This window comes from Pelophylax lessonae (genome assembly GCF_965119305.1).
Source record: "Pelophylax lessonae genome assembly, chromosome: 3".
In the NCBI taxonomy this organism is placed as follows: Eukaryota; Metazoa; Chordata; class Amphibia; order Anura; family Ranidae; genus Pelophylax; species Pelophylax lessonae.
This window is the reverse complement of record NC_138770.1, coordinates 466,278,413-466,296,054: the sequence shown is the minus strand read 5'-3', so window position 1 is coordinate 466,296,054 and position 17,642 is coordinate 466,278,413. Positions and strand designations below refer to the sequence as shown.

Genomic DNA, 17,642 nt, shown 5'->3' with positions numbered 1-17,642 from the left:
CTTCATGTCTCATCAGTTTGGTTGCCCTTCTCTGCACTTTCTCCAGTTCCCCGATATCCTTTTTCAGAACTAGTGCCCAAAAACTACATATTCCAGACGAGGTCTTACTGATTTGTACAGGGGCAAAATGAGGTCTCTCTCTCTCTCTCTCTCTCTGGAGTCCATACCTCTCAATACAAGAAAGGACTTTGCTTGCTTTGGAAACCGCAGCTTAGCATTGCATGCTATTATTAAGTTTATGCTCTACCAAAAAAAACCTGATCTTTCTCCACTACGGATTCCCCCTGTTGTACTCCCCCCTAGGATGTACGAGGCATGCATATTCTTAGCCCCCAACTGCATAAGTTTACATTAATAAACATTAAACCTCATTTGTCATATAGTTGCCCAATTAAACAGTACATTGAGATTGGCTTGTAATTTGGTGACCTCTTGTAGAGACGTTATTCCACTGCATAGTTTGGTGTCATCTGCAAACACTGAAATGGCCCTTTTAATCCCAGACCCTATATCATTCTAAAAATATAAAAAAGTAAGGGTCCCAACACTGAACCTTGGAGTACACCACTATAATAACCTTAGACCACAGGTGCCAAACACAAGGCCTGGGGGCTGAATGCCCCCCAGGCCATTTAATGTGGCCCTTGCACCTCTCCAACCCACGTTGTCTCTGTAGTCGGCAGCAGAGAGGACAAAACTCCTTTGCCAGGTCCTGCACTCTTCTGTGCAGCTACAGAAAGGCTCATCTACCCCCCCCCCCCTTTTTGCAGCAGTATGCAGCAGAGAGGAGGGCAGAACTCCTCTAGCAGATCCTGCACCTCTATGTGCAGCCGCAACACCACCATGCTTTTGCCTCCCCTGGTCTCAGAATTCAGCAGATTCTGGAAGCTGACTCCTCTGGTTCTCCTCCAGACCCTGCACTTCTTCCCAGTTCCACGCTCATCTTCTTCCTGGTAGCAGCACAAGGTAAGGTGGTGCATTGTAAAGGAAGGAAGGGTGGGTGACTCTTAACTTCTGATGGTGGGGGGGGGGGGTTCTTGAAATCCCATGTAAGGGTGTAAGGGGGCGTGGGGTGCTCTGGACATATAATCCTACAGATATAACCTGCCCTTTGAGGGCAACCATAATGCTGATTTGGCCCGTGATGAAATTTAGTTTGACACCCCTGCCTTAGAATTCAGAGAATAGTGGTTAATGATTCTTACTCTGAATGGTCTATCTTTTAGCCAATTTTCTATCCATTTACAAACTGATCTATCCAAGTCTATAGACTTTACCTTACACATTAGGCGTGTGTGGGGAACTGTGTCAAACGGTTTTGCAAAATCCAAGTATATTACGTCCACAGCTACTCCTCTGTCCAAGGTTTTACTTACCTCCTCCTTTGGCATTAGTGTTGGTCTGCTGACCAAACGACTTCCCCTACTAGGGTGAACGTCCCTTTGGTGCTATAATAAATTACATCATTACCGGAGGCAAGATTACCTTCCCCCTACAGTCCAGTTAGGTGAAGGTGCACAGTTCTTCCTTCTTTTTTTTTTTTGCACACAAGGTTTTTTTGTTTTCCCTGGCTTATTGTAGAACGGTGCCAAGCCCTTTAGAGCACCCGCTGGTGATGCCCAATGTTTCTAGCCTCTTGTGTTCAAAGGCCACATAAGTACCCTCCACAGGATTGCATGCTGCCCCTCATCCCCCCTCCTTTTCCAGGTTAGGGGGGCATATTTGTCTGTTTGCAGGGCTATAAAACTCCCTCCTCTCTAACAACTTGGCCCACGCACTGGTTGGGTCCGGTTCCAAAACGAACCTTAAACTGGTTCATTTGATCCTCGACCCCAGGCCCTTATGACTATTCATTGGGGCAGTAGTTCAGGATGGATTTCTGCCATTTATTTGTGCCCTTCCTTCACTAAGGTGATTTTCTGGCCTATCTAGGTAGTGAGCACTGCATTTGGAGACACACATTGTCAATTCTGGGGTTTTCTTTTGGTCTGGCTTTTCAGGGTTTTGCACAGGACTGGCCCTGGTTCTGGCATTGCTGTGACAACGGGGGATAACCGGGATGGCAACCTGGATGACCCTACCCTTCATTTGAACTGTTCTGCGCTGAGGGCTCACAATGCACACTCTGCAGGCATTCAGATGGTTTCTGACATTTAAAACATCTGCTGTTGCCCCGTCTGAAAGGGCGGGGGTATCTTGGCCTGGTCTTCAACTTGGCGCAAGCTATACTGTTTCTCCCGATGGACAAGTCCCAAAGACTTCAGACTGCAGTTCGGCATGCGTTCTTCTCTGAGGTCCTGCTTGCATGTCCTGAGTCCTTTTGGTGTCCGCCTTCAAGGCGGTCCTGTTTGTACAGGCGGTTCTGCAGAAGAATTTTCTAGTCAATGGGAGAACTCTTCTGCTACTTTGGATGACCTGAATGCTTAGTGCCTTGGGGTATTCCAACTTATGGCATCTGTGTCTTAGATTGGCAAGGCCAAGGCCTGGTAGTCTGTGTGCACCCTCACAAGTTTTGCGACAATGATGTGCTTGCATCTTTGGATGCTTGTTTGGGCCGCAAGGTTTTGCAAGCTGCTATTTAGGATTTCTTGTTCCCCAGAAGAGGTTTGGGTGGTTTTCATGTTTGGTTTCTCCTGGTTTGTTTGCCAACCCCTTATTGAGACCATGCTTTTGGGAAGTCTCTATGCTCAGGAATAGAAGAGAGCTGTGTCAGTCAATTAACGTAAGAGAAATTAAATTTTTTGTTACTCCCTTTAAAATCCTCTTTTTCAGTTCATTGACACGCATACCAACCACCCCTCCTGGCTTTTTGTTGGTAGTGCTTCTTACTAACTGATTTGCCTATAGCAGCTAGGACTGCCCATAGGCGGTGCCGAGTTTATTTTCTGCCTAGTGTCCTATTTCTGTAGGTGGCGCTATAAACCCCATGGTCAAGAATAGAAAAGAGCTGTGTCTGTCAGTGAACTCAGAGACGTGTTTTTTTTTTTTTTTTCTTTTTTGTGAGTTCTAAAAAATCCAGTTTCTTCACTGATTCATTCATTTTCATTTGAGGTATATACTTTACTACTTACTAGTTTTATACAATAACATGTCTTTTGATTTGTATGATTAAATACTGGTGACTTCAAACCACAGCCGGCCTTATCCCTACTTAACATTGGTATCGACCAAGATCCGACTTTATAAAGACCAGTAGTAACCCATATCCTTTTGGCAGCCTAGCTCACCATTCTGAGAAAATGGAAACCAAACCTATCCCCAAATATATCAGATGTAGTGACTATGGTAAACTACAATTATACCTTTGAGTGATTACTAACGTTAAATTCTCTAATCCCTTACCACATTTTCCCAAATTTGGAACATATAGACCAACAGATAACTTGCCAATTCCAATTCATTTATCTTGTTCTTCATAGCCTTGCATCGAAGTAACTGAGTGTTTATCTCTGTCTTGGCCGAACCAATGCTTTCAGTATTGGATGATGTTGTTGTCTTATTCTATATGCACTATACTTTTTCATGCTGCAATATCCTTCGTTTGCTTTATAAAACTGTAAAAATTCAATAATGTATTGAATCAAAAAAAAAAAAAAAATTATAATAATAATGGTCGCTTCAGTAAAGTGATACACATGATACTGTGTAAAAGCAGTCTATAGATGGGGAAATTCTGGAGCTAACCTCAGACTATGCTGCAATATGTGTTTTCTGACATTGTTTCCAGCAGTCTAGATTCTTTTCTTATTAAAAATTGAGAATTATGATTTTTAGACCGCCAGAAATGCAGTTACTTAGTATCTACTTGGACAGTACTGTTGTGTCTTTCATGTTAATTTCATCTACTTCTTAATTTTCAGGACTCTTGTTAAGCCTATTGCTGTACAATCTAAAGAAAAGGAAGATCGGTACATAGATAATTACAAGGTAATTGTAACAGTTTGCAGGAGATATCCTGGAACCCTCAATGAACCCTTAAAGCAAAAGTTAATCCTTTTAGTAATTTACAGATTTTTTTTTTTTTTTAAGTATTGTTTAACTTCCTTTTGCAAGTTTAGAATATGATTCTAAAAGCTGTCCATGCAATATATATATATAAGATGCAATTAAAGGAGAAGTGTGGGAAATGTAAAAAAAAAACATACATACTCACCCATCTCTATGGTTGCAGCTGTTCCCCCCACCAGTCAGGCATCTGGGTGGATCCTGACATTATTGTTGGGATACAGCTAGGCATTGGAGCTGCCTGTGATGTCAGCCAACAGCATGACGGCTGATTATGCGTCTCAGGAGTGCAAAGGTAAGTGCACTCCTGTGACCCACATAAAGAAGTATGATTAACCACTTCTGGACCGGGAGATTTTACCCTCTTAATGACCAGGCCTTTTTTTGCGATACGGCACTGCCTTATTTTAACTGACAATTGCGCGGTCGTGCGACGCTGTACCCAAATAAAATTGACTTCCTTATTTTCCCACAAATAGAGCTTTCTTTTGGTGGTATTTGATCACCTCTGCGTGTTTTTTTTTTTTTGCGCTATAAACAAAGAGCAGCAATTCTGAAAAAAAAAAAAAAAAATAATATTTTTTACTTTCTGCTATAAAACATTTCCAATAAAAAAAAAAATAAAAATCATATTTTTTTCATCATTTTAGGTCAGCATGTATTCTGCTACATATTTTTGTTAAGAAAAAAAAATCCCAATAAGTGTATATTGATTGGTCTGCGCAAAAGTTATTGCGAATACAAACTAGTTGAAAGATTTATGTCATTTTTATTTATTTCTTACTAGTAATGGCAGCGCTCAGGGATTTTTAGCGGAACTGCGACATTGCGGCGGACAGATCGGACACCTGACTGACATTTTTGAAACTTTTGGGGGGACAAATGAAATTACTACAGTAATCAGTGCTAAAAATATGCACTGTTACTGTACTAATGACACTGGCAGAAAAGGGGTAACACCAGGGGAGATCAAAGGGTTAAATTTGTCCCTAGGGAGCTTTGGCAATGCAAATTAGTTAATCGGACACACTCACACTCACTCTGACGGACCATCCTTGGGCCCTTCCAGGTCAGACCGTCTTTCCCAAGGCCTGGACCATCATTCTTCTTTTTGGTTTCTGGCTTAAATAGCATGGCTGTTGACAGTGCCTTTCACAATGTCTGCCATCACACCTGGAATGCCTACTTTGTGTGGCGTAATGCTAGGATGCATTCTGTCCCTTTTCAGTCTAGTCTGGATCAGCATCTGACCTTAAATACCATCAAGGGGCAAATCTCTGCCTTGGCCGTCTTGTTTCAGAGACTGTTGGCACCTCATTCTTTAGTTAAGGCATTTGTACATAGGGTGTAGCAAGCATTTATTTCCCTATATGTTTCCCTGTGACTTCTTGGGACTTCAACCTGGTTCTTCCTGCCCTTCAGAGGCTGCTCTTTAAACCCTTTGGGTTTATTCCCTTGTCTGACCTCACTCTGCCTTTTTTTTTTTTTATACATTTTTTATTTGAGAGAAAAGTACAGTCCAAAACATTTATATGAATCCGGTAGTGTTAACAACACTGACATTTTTTAGTGTTATCACTTCAGTGTAGAGGATCTCATAGTTAGTGGCCTTGTCTTGTAACGATAGGGACAGCAGAGGGTGCATCTTAGTGTAGCTGTATACAAACTCATTCATTCTCACAACATTTGGCAACTTAGACAATGTAGTAATATCTGGCATATGCATGTAGAAACATTATTCAGGGTCAGCTTCCAGGGATGAACCTTCGCAGAACATGATTAGTTTCCATGGGAGGGATTGCCGCACCTGTAGCTGTAATGCAAAGGGACACCACCAGGGGCATTAGACTAAGTGTAGCAATAGATGAAGGAAAAGCAAGCTATTCTGTGTGTTAAGGGTTAAGAGCCTTATAACCGGTGGGTCTTCTGCCTCACATGGGTCCGATCATCCATTGATCATCCAGATCTAAGTGGGGTTAAGCTGTCACATGAGCCTATGGATGTGGATGGGAGCATTGGGAGACCACAAGATGACCATTGAACAGAGGCTGATTTCTCTAAAACTGCGCAGGTTTGGAGAATATAAATGACTCCTACTGTATATGCAAGTTATGTCATAATGCTTTAGATGTGGAAAAGTATTGCTGGAGACTTTACTACCACTTTAAAGGCTTTCAATTTGATAAATTAACTGTTATTTGAATTTAATATCGCTCACTAGATGTTTCCTCTTAATTTTAGTATTTGGAAGATGAGTACTGTAAAGGAGATAGAGAAGATGATCCAATGCCTCCAGTGCAGCCATATCATTATGGATCACATTACTCAAACAGTGGCACTGTTCTGCATTTCATGGTCCGAATGCCTCCTTTTACCAAAATGTTCCTGGCTTATCAAGGTCTGATTAAACAATAACATCATTGTCTTTATTTTTTTGTTTTTTACTGAGAAATCTGTAGATGGAAATGCATAGTGATATGTGTATAGCGGCTTCTCTTGTGATACCTAAACAATTTGAATTTTTTCGGGAAATTAAATTTATCCTTTGGGGTTTGAATATTTTATTATTTTTATTTTTCATTTTTTTATAAATGTTCCTTAGTCATAGTTTATAAAGAAATATGTTTTGTCTTGCAGATCAAAGTTTTGATATCCCCGACAGAACATTTCATTCTATGAATACAACATGGCGCTTGTCTTCCTTTGAATCAATGACTGATGTTAAAGAGCTTATTCCAGAATTTTTCTACTTGCCTGAATTTTTGGTGAATAGAGAAGGTAGGTGATAATTAAACTAAAATATTTCTTTAATTTGTCATAAGATTTAAAGAGAAACTCAAAAGTGAATATTTGCTATATTATAGGGTTTAACCACTTTACCACCGGAGGATTTTGCTGTCTTACGTCTGGGCCACTTTTTGCGATTCAGGACTGTGCGAATTTAACTGACAATTGCGTGGTAATGCAACGCCGTACCCAAACAAAATGTATGTCCTTTTTTTCCCACAAACAGAGCTTTCTTTTGGTGGTTTTTGATCACCTGTGCGATTTTTACTTTTTGCGCTATAAACAAAGAGCGACTATTTTGAAAAAAATAACAATATTTTCCCTTTTTTTATATATGAAATTCCCCCCCAAAAAAATGTAAAAATCTAAATTTTTTATTATTTTAGGCCAATTTGTTTTCTGCTACATATTTTTGGTAAAAAAATCGCGATAAGCGTATTTTGATTGGTTTGCGCAAAAGTTATTGCGTTTACTAACTAAGGGAAAGATTTCTGTCGTTTTTGGTGTTTTTTTTTTTAACGAGTAATGGCGGCGATCTGCGTTTTTTTTTTTTTTTTTTTTGCGGGACTGCAACATTGCGGCGGACAGATCGGACCCTTGACTGATATTTTTGACACTTTTGGGGTTACACAAACAGGCGGATATCCACACCGCCGCTCCTCCCCTGGCCCGACTCCCGCTGTGACTGAATACAGCGGGAGCGAGCCTCCGGGGGAGTGTCTGCCGACGTAGGTCTACGTCGTCAGACCTACAAGAGCCACTTTGCCGCAGTAGAGATCTAGTGAGCAGCGGTAAAGTGGTTAAAGTCTAGTAAAATAAATTGTGCCTAAACAGTATGGCACTGTGCCTTTGAATACTAATCTCAATAAATTTGGAGTAAAATTTAGTTATGTCACACCTGTGCTGCGTATTGTTTTCTTTCTGAAAACACTGTTGTGTGACCAAGGATATGGCCCACACTCCTGACCCACGGTCTTAAGTGCTCTTTCGGATTTGCAACAGTTCAATCTCATTCTTGTTGCCCCGCACAATAGCTTGTGGACATGGTATATCTCATATCCTTAAGTCTCCTCCCTACATATGTTGAAGGATCTTTGGGCTAAATGTTGATTTGCTGAACAGCAGTGCAAAAGAATGCATTTTGATGAAAAATGCCTTTTTGATGCTCCCCTAGGCAACATCTGTCACTGGAGAAAACAGAACCCTTTTACACCAGTGTGATAGGGTTATTTAACCACTTTACCACCGGAGGATTTTGCTGTCTTCCGTCCAGGCCACTTTTTGCGATTCGGCGCTGTGCGACTTCAACTGACAATTGCGCAATCGTACGACGCCGTACCCAAACGAAATTTACGTCCTTTTTTTCCCACAAACAGAGCTTTCTTTTGGTGGTATTTGATCACCTGTGCGATTTTTACTTTTTGCGCTATAAACAAAAAAAGAGCGTTTATTTTGAAAAAATAACAATATTTTTAACATTTTTTTATATGAAATTCCCCCCAAAAAAGATGTAAAAACCAATTTTTTTTTAAAAATTTTGGCCAATTTGTTTTATGCTACATATGTTTGGTAAAAAAAATCGCAATAAGCGTATTTTGATTGGTTTGCGTAAAAGTTATTGCGTTTACTAACAAAGGGAAAGATTTCTGTCATTTTTGGTGTTTTTTTTTTTAACGCGTAATGGCGGCGATCTGCGATTTTTTTTTTTGCGGGACTGCGACATTGCGGCGGACAGATCGGACCCTTGACTGACATTTTTGACACTTTTGGAGGTACCAGTGACATTACTGCAGTAATCAGTGCTATTTATATGCAGCTACTGTAAAAATGACACTGGCAGGGAAGGGGTTAATTTTATTGGAGAGGGAGGGGTTAATGTATGCCTGGTGCTTACTAACGTGTAGGGGGGGGAGGTGACTGAGTGAGTCATGGACAGATCGGATGTCCAGCTATGCTGAACAGTCCGATCTGTCACTCCCTGTCACTATGGAGATCCGCCCGCTGTGTTTACACACAGCGGGCGGATCTCCAGACTCGATCCCCGACGATCGGGTAAGAGCAGCGGCGATCGCCGCTGCTCCTCCCCTGGCCCGACTCCCGCTGTGAATGAAAACAGCGGGAGCGAGCCTCCGGCGGCGCGCAAGCGCCGCCCAGAAGGGGGAGTGTCTGACGACGTAGTACTACGTCGTCAGACGATAACGAGCCACTCTGCCGCAGTAATATTACTGTGAGCAGAGGTAAAGTGGTTAAATGAATGCAAGCTAGAGCAGTAGCATCCAGTTCTTATTTTAAAAAGCACCTAGCAAACCATGAGATAGATTTTAGCCCAAGGCATGGTTTCCCTCCTGAATCCTGGAAGGGAACATTTATAAATACATAAACAAAATAAAACATGACCTGATGATGAAATGTAACACAGATGATACAATAATTACAATATGTATGCACACATACACATATAAAATAAATCTCTTCGGAAAGGAAATAATAAAATATGGTAAAGTCAAAATACTGTTTTTGTTTTAGCATTTACAGAAAACCATGGATGGCACAGATTTAAATTCTATTTTGACAACAATATTATATTACAAAAAGCCTTGTATTACATTGTATGTATATAAATTGCCAGCACTTCCTTTATTCTTTAGAGAACAAAATGGCTCCTTTGACACTGTGAGGAGCATCAAGCAATTTTACAAATATAATTTCTCCTGCTGTTTCCCTGGGCATTGAGCGATGTCTTCACAGGCCTATGTCACTGTAAATAGAGTTTTGATTAAACTTAACCCCACCCCCCCCCCTTTAGTGAGCATTGTAGCAGTTCTGGGCTTACCTGTATGTCCTCCCAGAAACGTGCTTTGCACATGCCCCTAGAGGCACAGCGGCTCAATCTTTGACCACTGTGTTAAGCCAATTTGAGTATCGGGCTGCTGTGATTGGTCCTGGTACCAGGTAATCACTGTGGCCAATCACATGTCCAGTAGTAAACAGTGGCTTTTCATGATATTGCTTACTACTGTGATCTCCATGATTTGTCACAGTGATCACATTGTATGGGGCCAATTCTGTGCCATGTGATCGCTGTGGCCAAACACAGCTATCACAGACCAGAGTTCTTGTTTTGGCAAACAACACAGAGCTCTGTAGGAAGGGAGTATCTGTCAGTTCTCATACCTGCAAAGCAAGGATGAGAAGCTGAAAGACCATTTTGTAAAAGCAGCACACTGTACACGCATTACATATAGGCACATATTTAACCCCTAGATGTTAACCCCTCCCCAGCCAGTGTCAGTACAGTGACAGTGTATAGTATTATAACTGATCACTGTATAATAATGTCACTGGTGATGGTCACTAGCAGTTAGTTTCCCCCCCCCCAGCGTCCATTAGTGCCAGCTTGACTGCTTCAATATCGCAGTCCCATTATAAGTCGTTGATCACCGCCATTAGTAGAAAAAAAAAAATAGATTCCAGTATTTACACTATATTTTGTAGATGCAATAACTTTCATGCAAATCAATCAATATACATTTTTTGGGATTTCTCTTTCCTTCATCGACTGACACAGCGCTCCATTAATCATAACTACTGGGTTATATTGCCTCCAGGAGAAGGATGAGGCAGAACAATGGGCTGTCCTCAGCTGGCATATAACCCCCCTCTCTGCTCTAGGTAATCAGTTTTAATCTGTCTAGTCAGGAGTAAAGACCTAGGCTCCCAGATGGGATCTCTGGCCCTAGCAATTTTTTCTCCTTCCTTGCATCTTTTGTTTTTTTTTCTCTTGGGAGATCTACAATCAACTGCCGGGCTGGATAATCTAAATTCAGTAGTCCCCCCAGCCCAGCCAGCAAGTGCGTGCAGCCCGCAGCTATGCACTAGGTCAGCCAGACAGAGGCTGGCCCATGAGTTAAACGTCTCGCAGGTTCACATATGACCGGGCGTGGGTCTGAGTTGCAGTGGTCCCTTGGCCGACAGCTCCCCTACTTCGGTTGGGAGGATTCTGTCTGGAGCGTTACTCGCACCATGTAAGGGTAAGTACAGTCCCCCCTCTCCCTTTTTGGTGGTTATTTGGGCTGGATGCGGGTAACCTCCAGGGACGGTCGGTGTGTGTTTGCAGTGTGGGTATAGTGCACGGGGCTCTCAGTGCTGAGACTGGTGCAAAGTGCGCAGCGGAGTCTCCCCTAACGTGTGTCCTACCTTCAGGGAGGGGCCCCTTCCAGAGGGTACAGCATTGCAGAGGGGGCAGGAAAGTTCCTGAGAGCATGCTTCAGCATCTGTAGCTGATGGCGGCCATGTTCGTGTAGCCCGATGTTATAGAGGTCATTTTTCCTTAGTCTGGCTGGTCTCCAACTGGCGGCCATGTTTCTGTAGCCCGATGTCACTGTGCCCTTTTCCCTTAGTCCGGGAGACACTGGAGACGACCAAAGCCTCGTGGTGATGCAAAAGCTCCTCCTCTTCCACTTCCTCAGTTTCCTCTTCCTGTGCCCATGACATATGAACGGGATGGCGTCCATGGTGATGCTGGGTCCGAATTATCGGCGCTCCTCTGATCAGTAGAGGGAGTCCTTGGGGGTCCCTGTTATCTCTCTCTCTACTGATAGGTACACTGAGCCTTGGGTGCCAAAAGATTGTTTTTGTACTGCAAGGTCTTTCTTTTCTTTATGGAGCCTAAGGGTCACATCTCCCCCCACTGACCCCCTCATAGAGGTGGCAGGTCCCTCGGAGCCCCAGCTTCCCATGGTTACACTGACGGCGGTCCTGCAGTCCTTAGTGTCCCGGGTGGAAGTGGCGCGTGGGCAAAGGCCCAGGAGGAAGCGCCCCCCCCCCCCTCCTTTCCCTGATCAGTCTGTCTCATCTGATTCTGGGCCTGATGCCAGCGTGGACGCGGCCCATCCAGGGGTGCTTAATATAACGCCCCCAGATCCATCCGATAGTGAGAATGATTCCTCCATGGTCGCAGCAGCAAGGTAAAAAGTGCTGGTGGACGCAATTATGACTGCAGTGCATGAGACTTTAAAAATGGAGGATGCACCTGATGTAGCCACGAACGTGACTGTGTTGTTTGGTACACATAAGTCACCTTGCACTCCAAAGGTGTTTCCTTATGTGCCTTATTTTGACAGGTTTTCCTCCTAAAGAATGGGAACAACCAAAAAGACCCTTTGTGGTCCCCAAATGTTTTGCTGTACGTTACGCTTTTGAGGAGTCACTTTTAAAAAAGCAGACTAGTCCACTAGTGGTGGACTCCCCTGTTTTTAGGTTGAACAAAGCATGAACATGATCCCAGTAGAGGAATCCCCTTTCTTTAAGGACTTGGCTGACAGGAAAGCGGCAGCTGTGGCACGCAGCATGTTTACCATGGCTGGTTTGACATTGTGGCCAGTCTTTGCCTCAGCCCTGGTGTCTGATACTCTAATGGAATGGGCCAAGCTTTTGTGCCAGGGCCTGGGGGGTTAGCAGGTCCCCGCTGCTTATGTTGATTTAGCGGACCAGTTGGTCCATGGGCTGCAGTTTATTTGTGATGCAGCTTTGGATACAGCTTCTATGCTGTCCAAACTTTGTTTTAGTGATGGTAATTAGGCATGTACTGTGGCTTCAAGAATTGGTCGGCAGACCGAGCCTCTAAGAAAGCTCTCATTGATCTGCCCTTTCAAGGCGATCACCGGTTTGGGGCTGCCCTAGATGTCATTATTAGGGGGGTGGGGGGGGGAGTGAGTATCTTCCTTCCATAGTCTAGGAAAGGGAAGGAGCCTTGTCGTAGATGGGGTCCTCCTTCTTCTCAGCACATAGAAAATTATTTTGTGCTTCTAAGATGGAGAATAAGGGAAGTAGATCTTCAAATCTTTCCAGGGAGGTTCCAAGCATCCTTGGTCTGGTAAGTCTAGAGCTAGCATCTCTGGACCTGCAGACAAGACCCCTTCAGCATGAAGGTCTGCCCTCACCTATTATTGGAGTGGGGGGGGTCATCTTCGTTGGTTTCCAGGCTCATGGACCTCCTTCATGAGTGTTGAGGGGATCCGCAAAATGTTTCTTTTGGGGAGTACCCAGAAAGGGGGACAAAGCTTGGCCTTTTCAGGTTTTTTTTTAGGTCCTGAGTCTCCTTGTGTGGTTTTAGTTTCTGCAAAGGTTCAGGTGATGTCCGAACTACCCAAGGTCCCCCCATCCCTATCCAGGGACTCTACCTAGGTCTGATTCTAATTCTGACCTGGGTGGTCCTTCCTTTTGACAAACTTCAGGAACCACAGGCCGTGATTCATCGGCTGCTGTCACACAATTCGCTCTCCCATTTTGCATACAGGTTTTGAGTCTGATGGTATCCACCTTCAAGACCGTTCTGTTTGCACAGTCCTACATGCAGCTCCCTTAGCTGGTTTGGCTCTACAGGAGGATACTGAGGTTTGTGGCGAGATCACGGGTTCCTCTGGCAGATGCCGCAGACATCCAAGGGCCCACAGTAAGGCCAGTATCATCCTCGGCTCAGACTTCTTCTGCAATTCAGCGAGGAATCAAGGGCGAGGATCTTCCAATCAGTCTGGTGACCATAAACATCCCTTGGGGGCTTCCTCTCAGAGAAGACCTAATGTCCAATGGGCTGATCTACTATTCTGCTTTACAGTCGCTGGTTTTAATGGCTTAGCTATTTAAAGCTAGGTACTGAGGGATAGAGGTCTGTCTGGATCGGTGATCCCTACTATGTTGAAAGCGAGGAAGTCCTCTTCCAGCAAGATATACCATTGTACATGGAGAGCGTACATTTCTTGGTGTGAGTCGATTGGCGCTCATCTTTGATCCTTTTCTGTGGCTCCGATCTTAACCTTTCCTCAGCAGGGCATTGATCAGACGTTGGCCCTGAGTACCAGCAAGGGCCAGGTATCTGCCTTGGCAATCTTCTTTCAGTGACCCCTAGCCACGCACTCTTTAGTTTGTACCTACATTCAGGGGGTTTTACATGGGGCTCCACCTGTATGATCTCTTTTGCTGCCATGGGATTTAATTTAGTATTTTCTGTTCTCCAGAAACCCCCATTTGAGAATATTCGGGAGACTCCCTTGCCTACGTTATCCCAGATGGTGACATTCTTGGTGGCTATTACCTCGGCCCGCAGGGTATTAGTATTGGAATTGGCAGGATTATCTTGCCACAGTCCTTATTTAGTGGTCCATAGGGATAAAGTGGTTCTTCGTCCCTGTTCATCATTCCTGCTCAAAGTTGTCTCTGACTTCCATTTGAATAAGGACATTGTGTTGCCTTCCTTGTATTCCAAGCCACCTCATCCCAAGGAATTTGCTTTGCATATCTTAAATGTGGTTCGTGCGATTGGAGTGTATCTGTCAGCTACTGAATCTTTTCAGAGGTCAGACTCTCTTTTTGTGGTTTCGATCCGACCAAGAAAAGGGCTTGCCGCTTCTTCGGCTACCATCTCTAGATGGATCAGGCAGATGGTAACTCGGGCCTATTTCATTAAAGGTCAAGTTCCACCTTTACCTGTCACCACAAATTCTAGTCGGGCGCTGAGTGCTTCTTGGGCCTTCCTTCATCAGGCACAAATATCGCAAGTTTGCAAGGCGGCCACTTGGTCGTCGGTGCATACCGCCACAAAATTCTATAAGGTAGATACTTCTTCGGATGCTTCCTTTGGCTGCAAAGTTTTGCAGGCTGCTGTTTAAGAGGGGCTTTTTCCTCTTGAGGGTGTTTTTGAGGGTGTTTTTCATTAAACTTTTATTTTTCAGATGTGGCTCTGTGTCCTGGTTAAGGGCTCTTATGTTTAGCCTTGGGTTATTTTCCCCACACCTCATTTTCCTTTTGGTACTGCTTTTGGACATCCCACTAGTTATGATTTATGGAGTTCTGTGTCCATCGATGAACGAAAGAGAAAAAGGGGTTTTTTGTACTTACCGTAAAATTTATTTCTCTTAATCTTAATCGATGGACATATCACCCACCTCTATGGAGTTCTGATACTTCTAATGCTTGCTACTAAATGGATTACGTAGAGCAGAGAGGGGGGTTATATACCAGCTGAGGGCGGCCCATGGGCGTAGCCAGGTGTTTTTTTTTTTTTCTGCCTAGTCCTACTCCATTATAACCCAGTAAGTATGATTTTTGGAGCGCTGTGTCCATCGACGAACGAGAAATGAATTTTATGGTACGTACAAAAATCTCATTTTTTTTTTTAAATCAAAATTGTAGCAGAATACATTTTAGCCAACTGATTAAATACAACCAAAAGAAAGCTCTGTGTGAAAAAAAATAAGATACAAATTTTGTTTGGGTGCAGTGTTGTATGACCACGCAATCGCCAGTTAAAATAGCACAGTGCCAAATGGCTAAAAATGGCCTGGTCATGAAGGTGATAAAATCTTCCAGAGCTCAAGTGATTAATTTCTGACCAAGGGGCACCCTTGGGATCTGTAGTATTCCTTCATATAGTTGGATCGGTCATTTTAGAGTCTAGCATGAAAGGACTGTTGTTTGGCATATGGAGGTGTAGTTGCATATCGCTATACATAGTTGTGTCTACACATAATATTTTGGTAGATCTTTGATCAGTTTATTATTGAGAGCATACAGTGTGAATTTCATGTGGTCCACATTATTGAAATTATTTGGAAACCACTTGACTTCTGGAAGATTTACCCCCCTTCATGACCAGGCCACAGCGTTACTTGACTGACAATTGCGATGTCATGCAACGCTGTACCCAAATAAAATGTATTTTTTTTTCCCCACAAACAGAGCTTTCTTTTGGTGGTATTTGATGACTACTGCGTTTTTTTCTTTTATTTATTTTTTTGTGCCATAACAAAAAAAGACCTGAGAAAAAAAGTTTTTTATATATATATATATATATATACAGTGGGTACGGAAAGTATTCAGACCCCCTTAAATTTTTCACTCTTTGTTATATTGCAGCCATTTGCTAAAATCATTTTAGTTCATTCTTCTTCCTCATGAATGTACACATAGCACCCCATACTGACAGAAAAACACAGAATTGTTGACATTGTTGCAGATTTATTAAAAAAGAAAAACTGAAATATCACATGGTCCTAAGTATTCAGACCCTTTGCTGTGACACTCATATATTTAACTCAGGTGCTTTCCATTTCTTCTGATCATCCTTGAGATGGTTCTACACCTTCATTTGAGTCCAGCTGTGTTTGATTATACTGATTGGACTTGATTAGGAAAGCCACACACCTGTCTATATAAGACCTTCCAGATCACAATGCATGTCAGAGCAAATGAGAATCATGAGGTCAAAGGAACTGCCTGAAGAGCTCAGAGACAGAATTGTGGCAAGGCACAGATCTGGCCAAGGTTACAAAAAGATTTCTGCTGCACTTAAGGTTCCTAAGAGCACAGTGGCCTCCATAATCCTCAAATGGAAGACGTTTGGGACGACCAGAACCCTTCCTAGAGCTGGCCGTCCGGCCAAACTGAGCTATCGGGGGAGAAGAGCCTTGGTGAGAGAGGTAAAGAAGAACCCAAAGATCACTGTGGCTGAGCTCCAGAGATGCAGTCAGGAGATGGGAGAAAGTTGTAGAAAGTCAACCATCACTGCAGCCCTCCACCAGTCGGGGCTTTATGGCAGAGAAGCCCGACGGAAGCCTCTCCTCAGTGTAAGACACATGAAAGCCCGCATGGAGTTTGCTAAAAAACACCTGAAGGACTCCAAGATGGTGATAAATAAGATTCTCTGGTCTGATGAGACCAAAATAGAACTTTTTGGCCTTAATTCTAAGCGGTATGTGTGGAGAAAACCAGGCACTGCTCATCACCTGTCCAATACAGTTCCAACAGTGAAGCATGGTGGTGGCAGCATCATGCTGTGGGAGTGTTTTTCAGCTGCAGGGACAGGACGACTGGTTGTAATCGAGGGAAAGATGAATGCGGCCAAGTACAGGGATATCCTGGACAAAAACCTTCTCCAGAGTGCTCTGGACCTCAGACTGGGCCGAAGGTTTACCTTCCAACAAGACAATGACCCTAAGCACACAGCTAAAATAACGAAGGAGTGGCTTCACAACAACTCCGTGACTGTTCTTGAATGGCCCAGCCAGAGCCCTGACTTAAACCCAATTGAGCATCTCTGGAGAGACCTAAAAATGGCTGTCCACCAACGTTTACCATCCAACCTGACAGAACTGGAGAGGATCTGCAAGGAGGAATGGCAGAGGATCCCCAAATCCAGGTGTGAAAGACTTGTTGCATCTTTCCCAAAAAGACTCCTGGCTGTATTAGATCAAAAAGGGGGCTTCTACTAAATACTGAGCAAAGGGTCTGAATACTTAGGACCATGTGATATTTCAGTTTTTCTTTTTTAATAAATCTGCAACAATGTCAACAATTCTGTGTTTTTCTGTCAGTATGGGGTGCTATGTGTACATTCATGAGGAAGAAGAATGAACCTAAATGATTTTAGCAAATGGCTGCAATATAACAAAGAGTGAAAAATTTAAGGGGGTCTGAATACTTTCCGTACCCACTGTATATATATATATATATATATATTTTTTTTTTTTTTTTACTCTAACGCATAGAACACATCCTATAAAGTAATTTAAAAAAATCTAATTTCTCCATAAATATAGGCCAATATGTATTTTGCTACATATTTTTGATTAAAAAATCCCAATAAGTGGGTATTGATAGGTTTACGCAAATGTTATAGCGTCTACAAAATATGGGACACTTTGCAGTAACCAGTGACACTAATACAGTGATCAGTGCTAAAAATATGCACTGTCATTGTACGAATGACACTGACTGGTAAGGGGTTAAAAATCGAGGGCAATCAAAGGGTTACTTTGTGTACTGTAAGTGCTGCTTTTGCTAGAGGAAGAGAT

General features: G+C 43.0%; 1 protein-coding gene across 1 annotated transcript in view; it reads left to right on the top strand.

Moving 5' to 3' along the window:
- Positions 1-17,642, top strand: part of LYST (lysosomal trafficking regulator) — a 409,773-nt gene that overhangs the window by 356,598 nt on the left and 35,533 nt on the right. Inside the window, exons 40-42 of the mRNA XM_082252534.1 lie at positions 3,861-3,927; positions 6,247-6,403; positions 6,643-6,783. Of these exons, the coding sequence (XP_082108660.1) occupies positions 3,861-3,927; positions 6,247-6,403; positions 6,643-6,783 (365 nt within the window). The remainder of the gene's footprint in view (positions 1-3,860; positions 3,928-6,246; positions 6,404-6,642; positions 6,784-17,642) is intronic.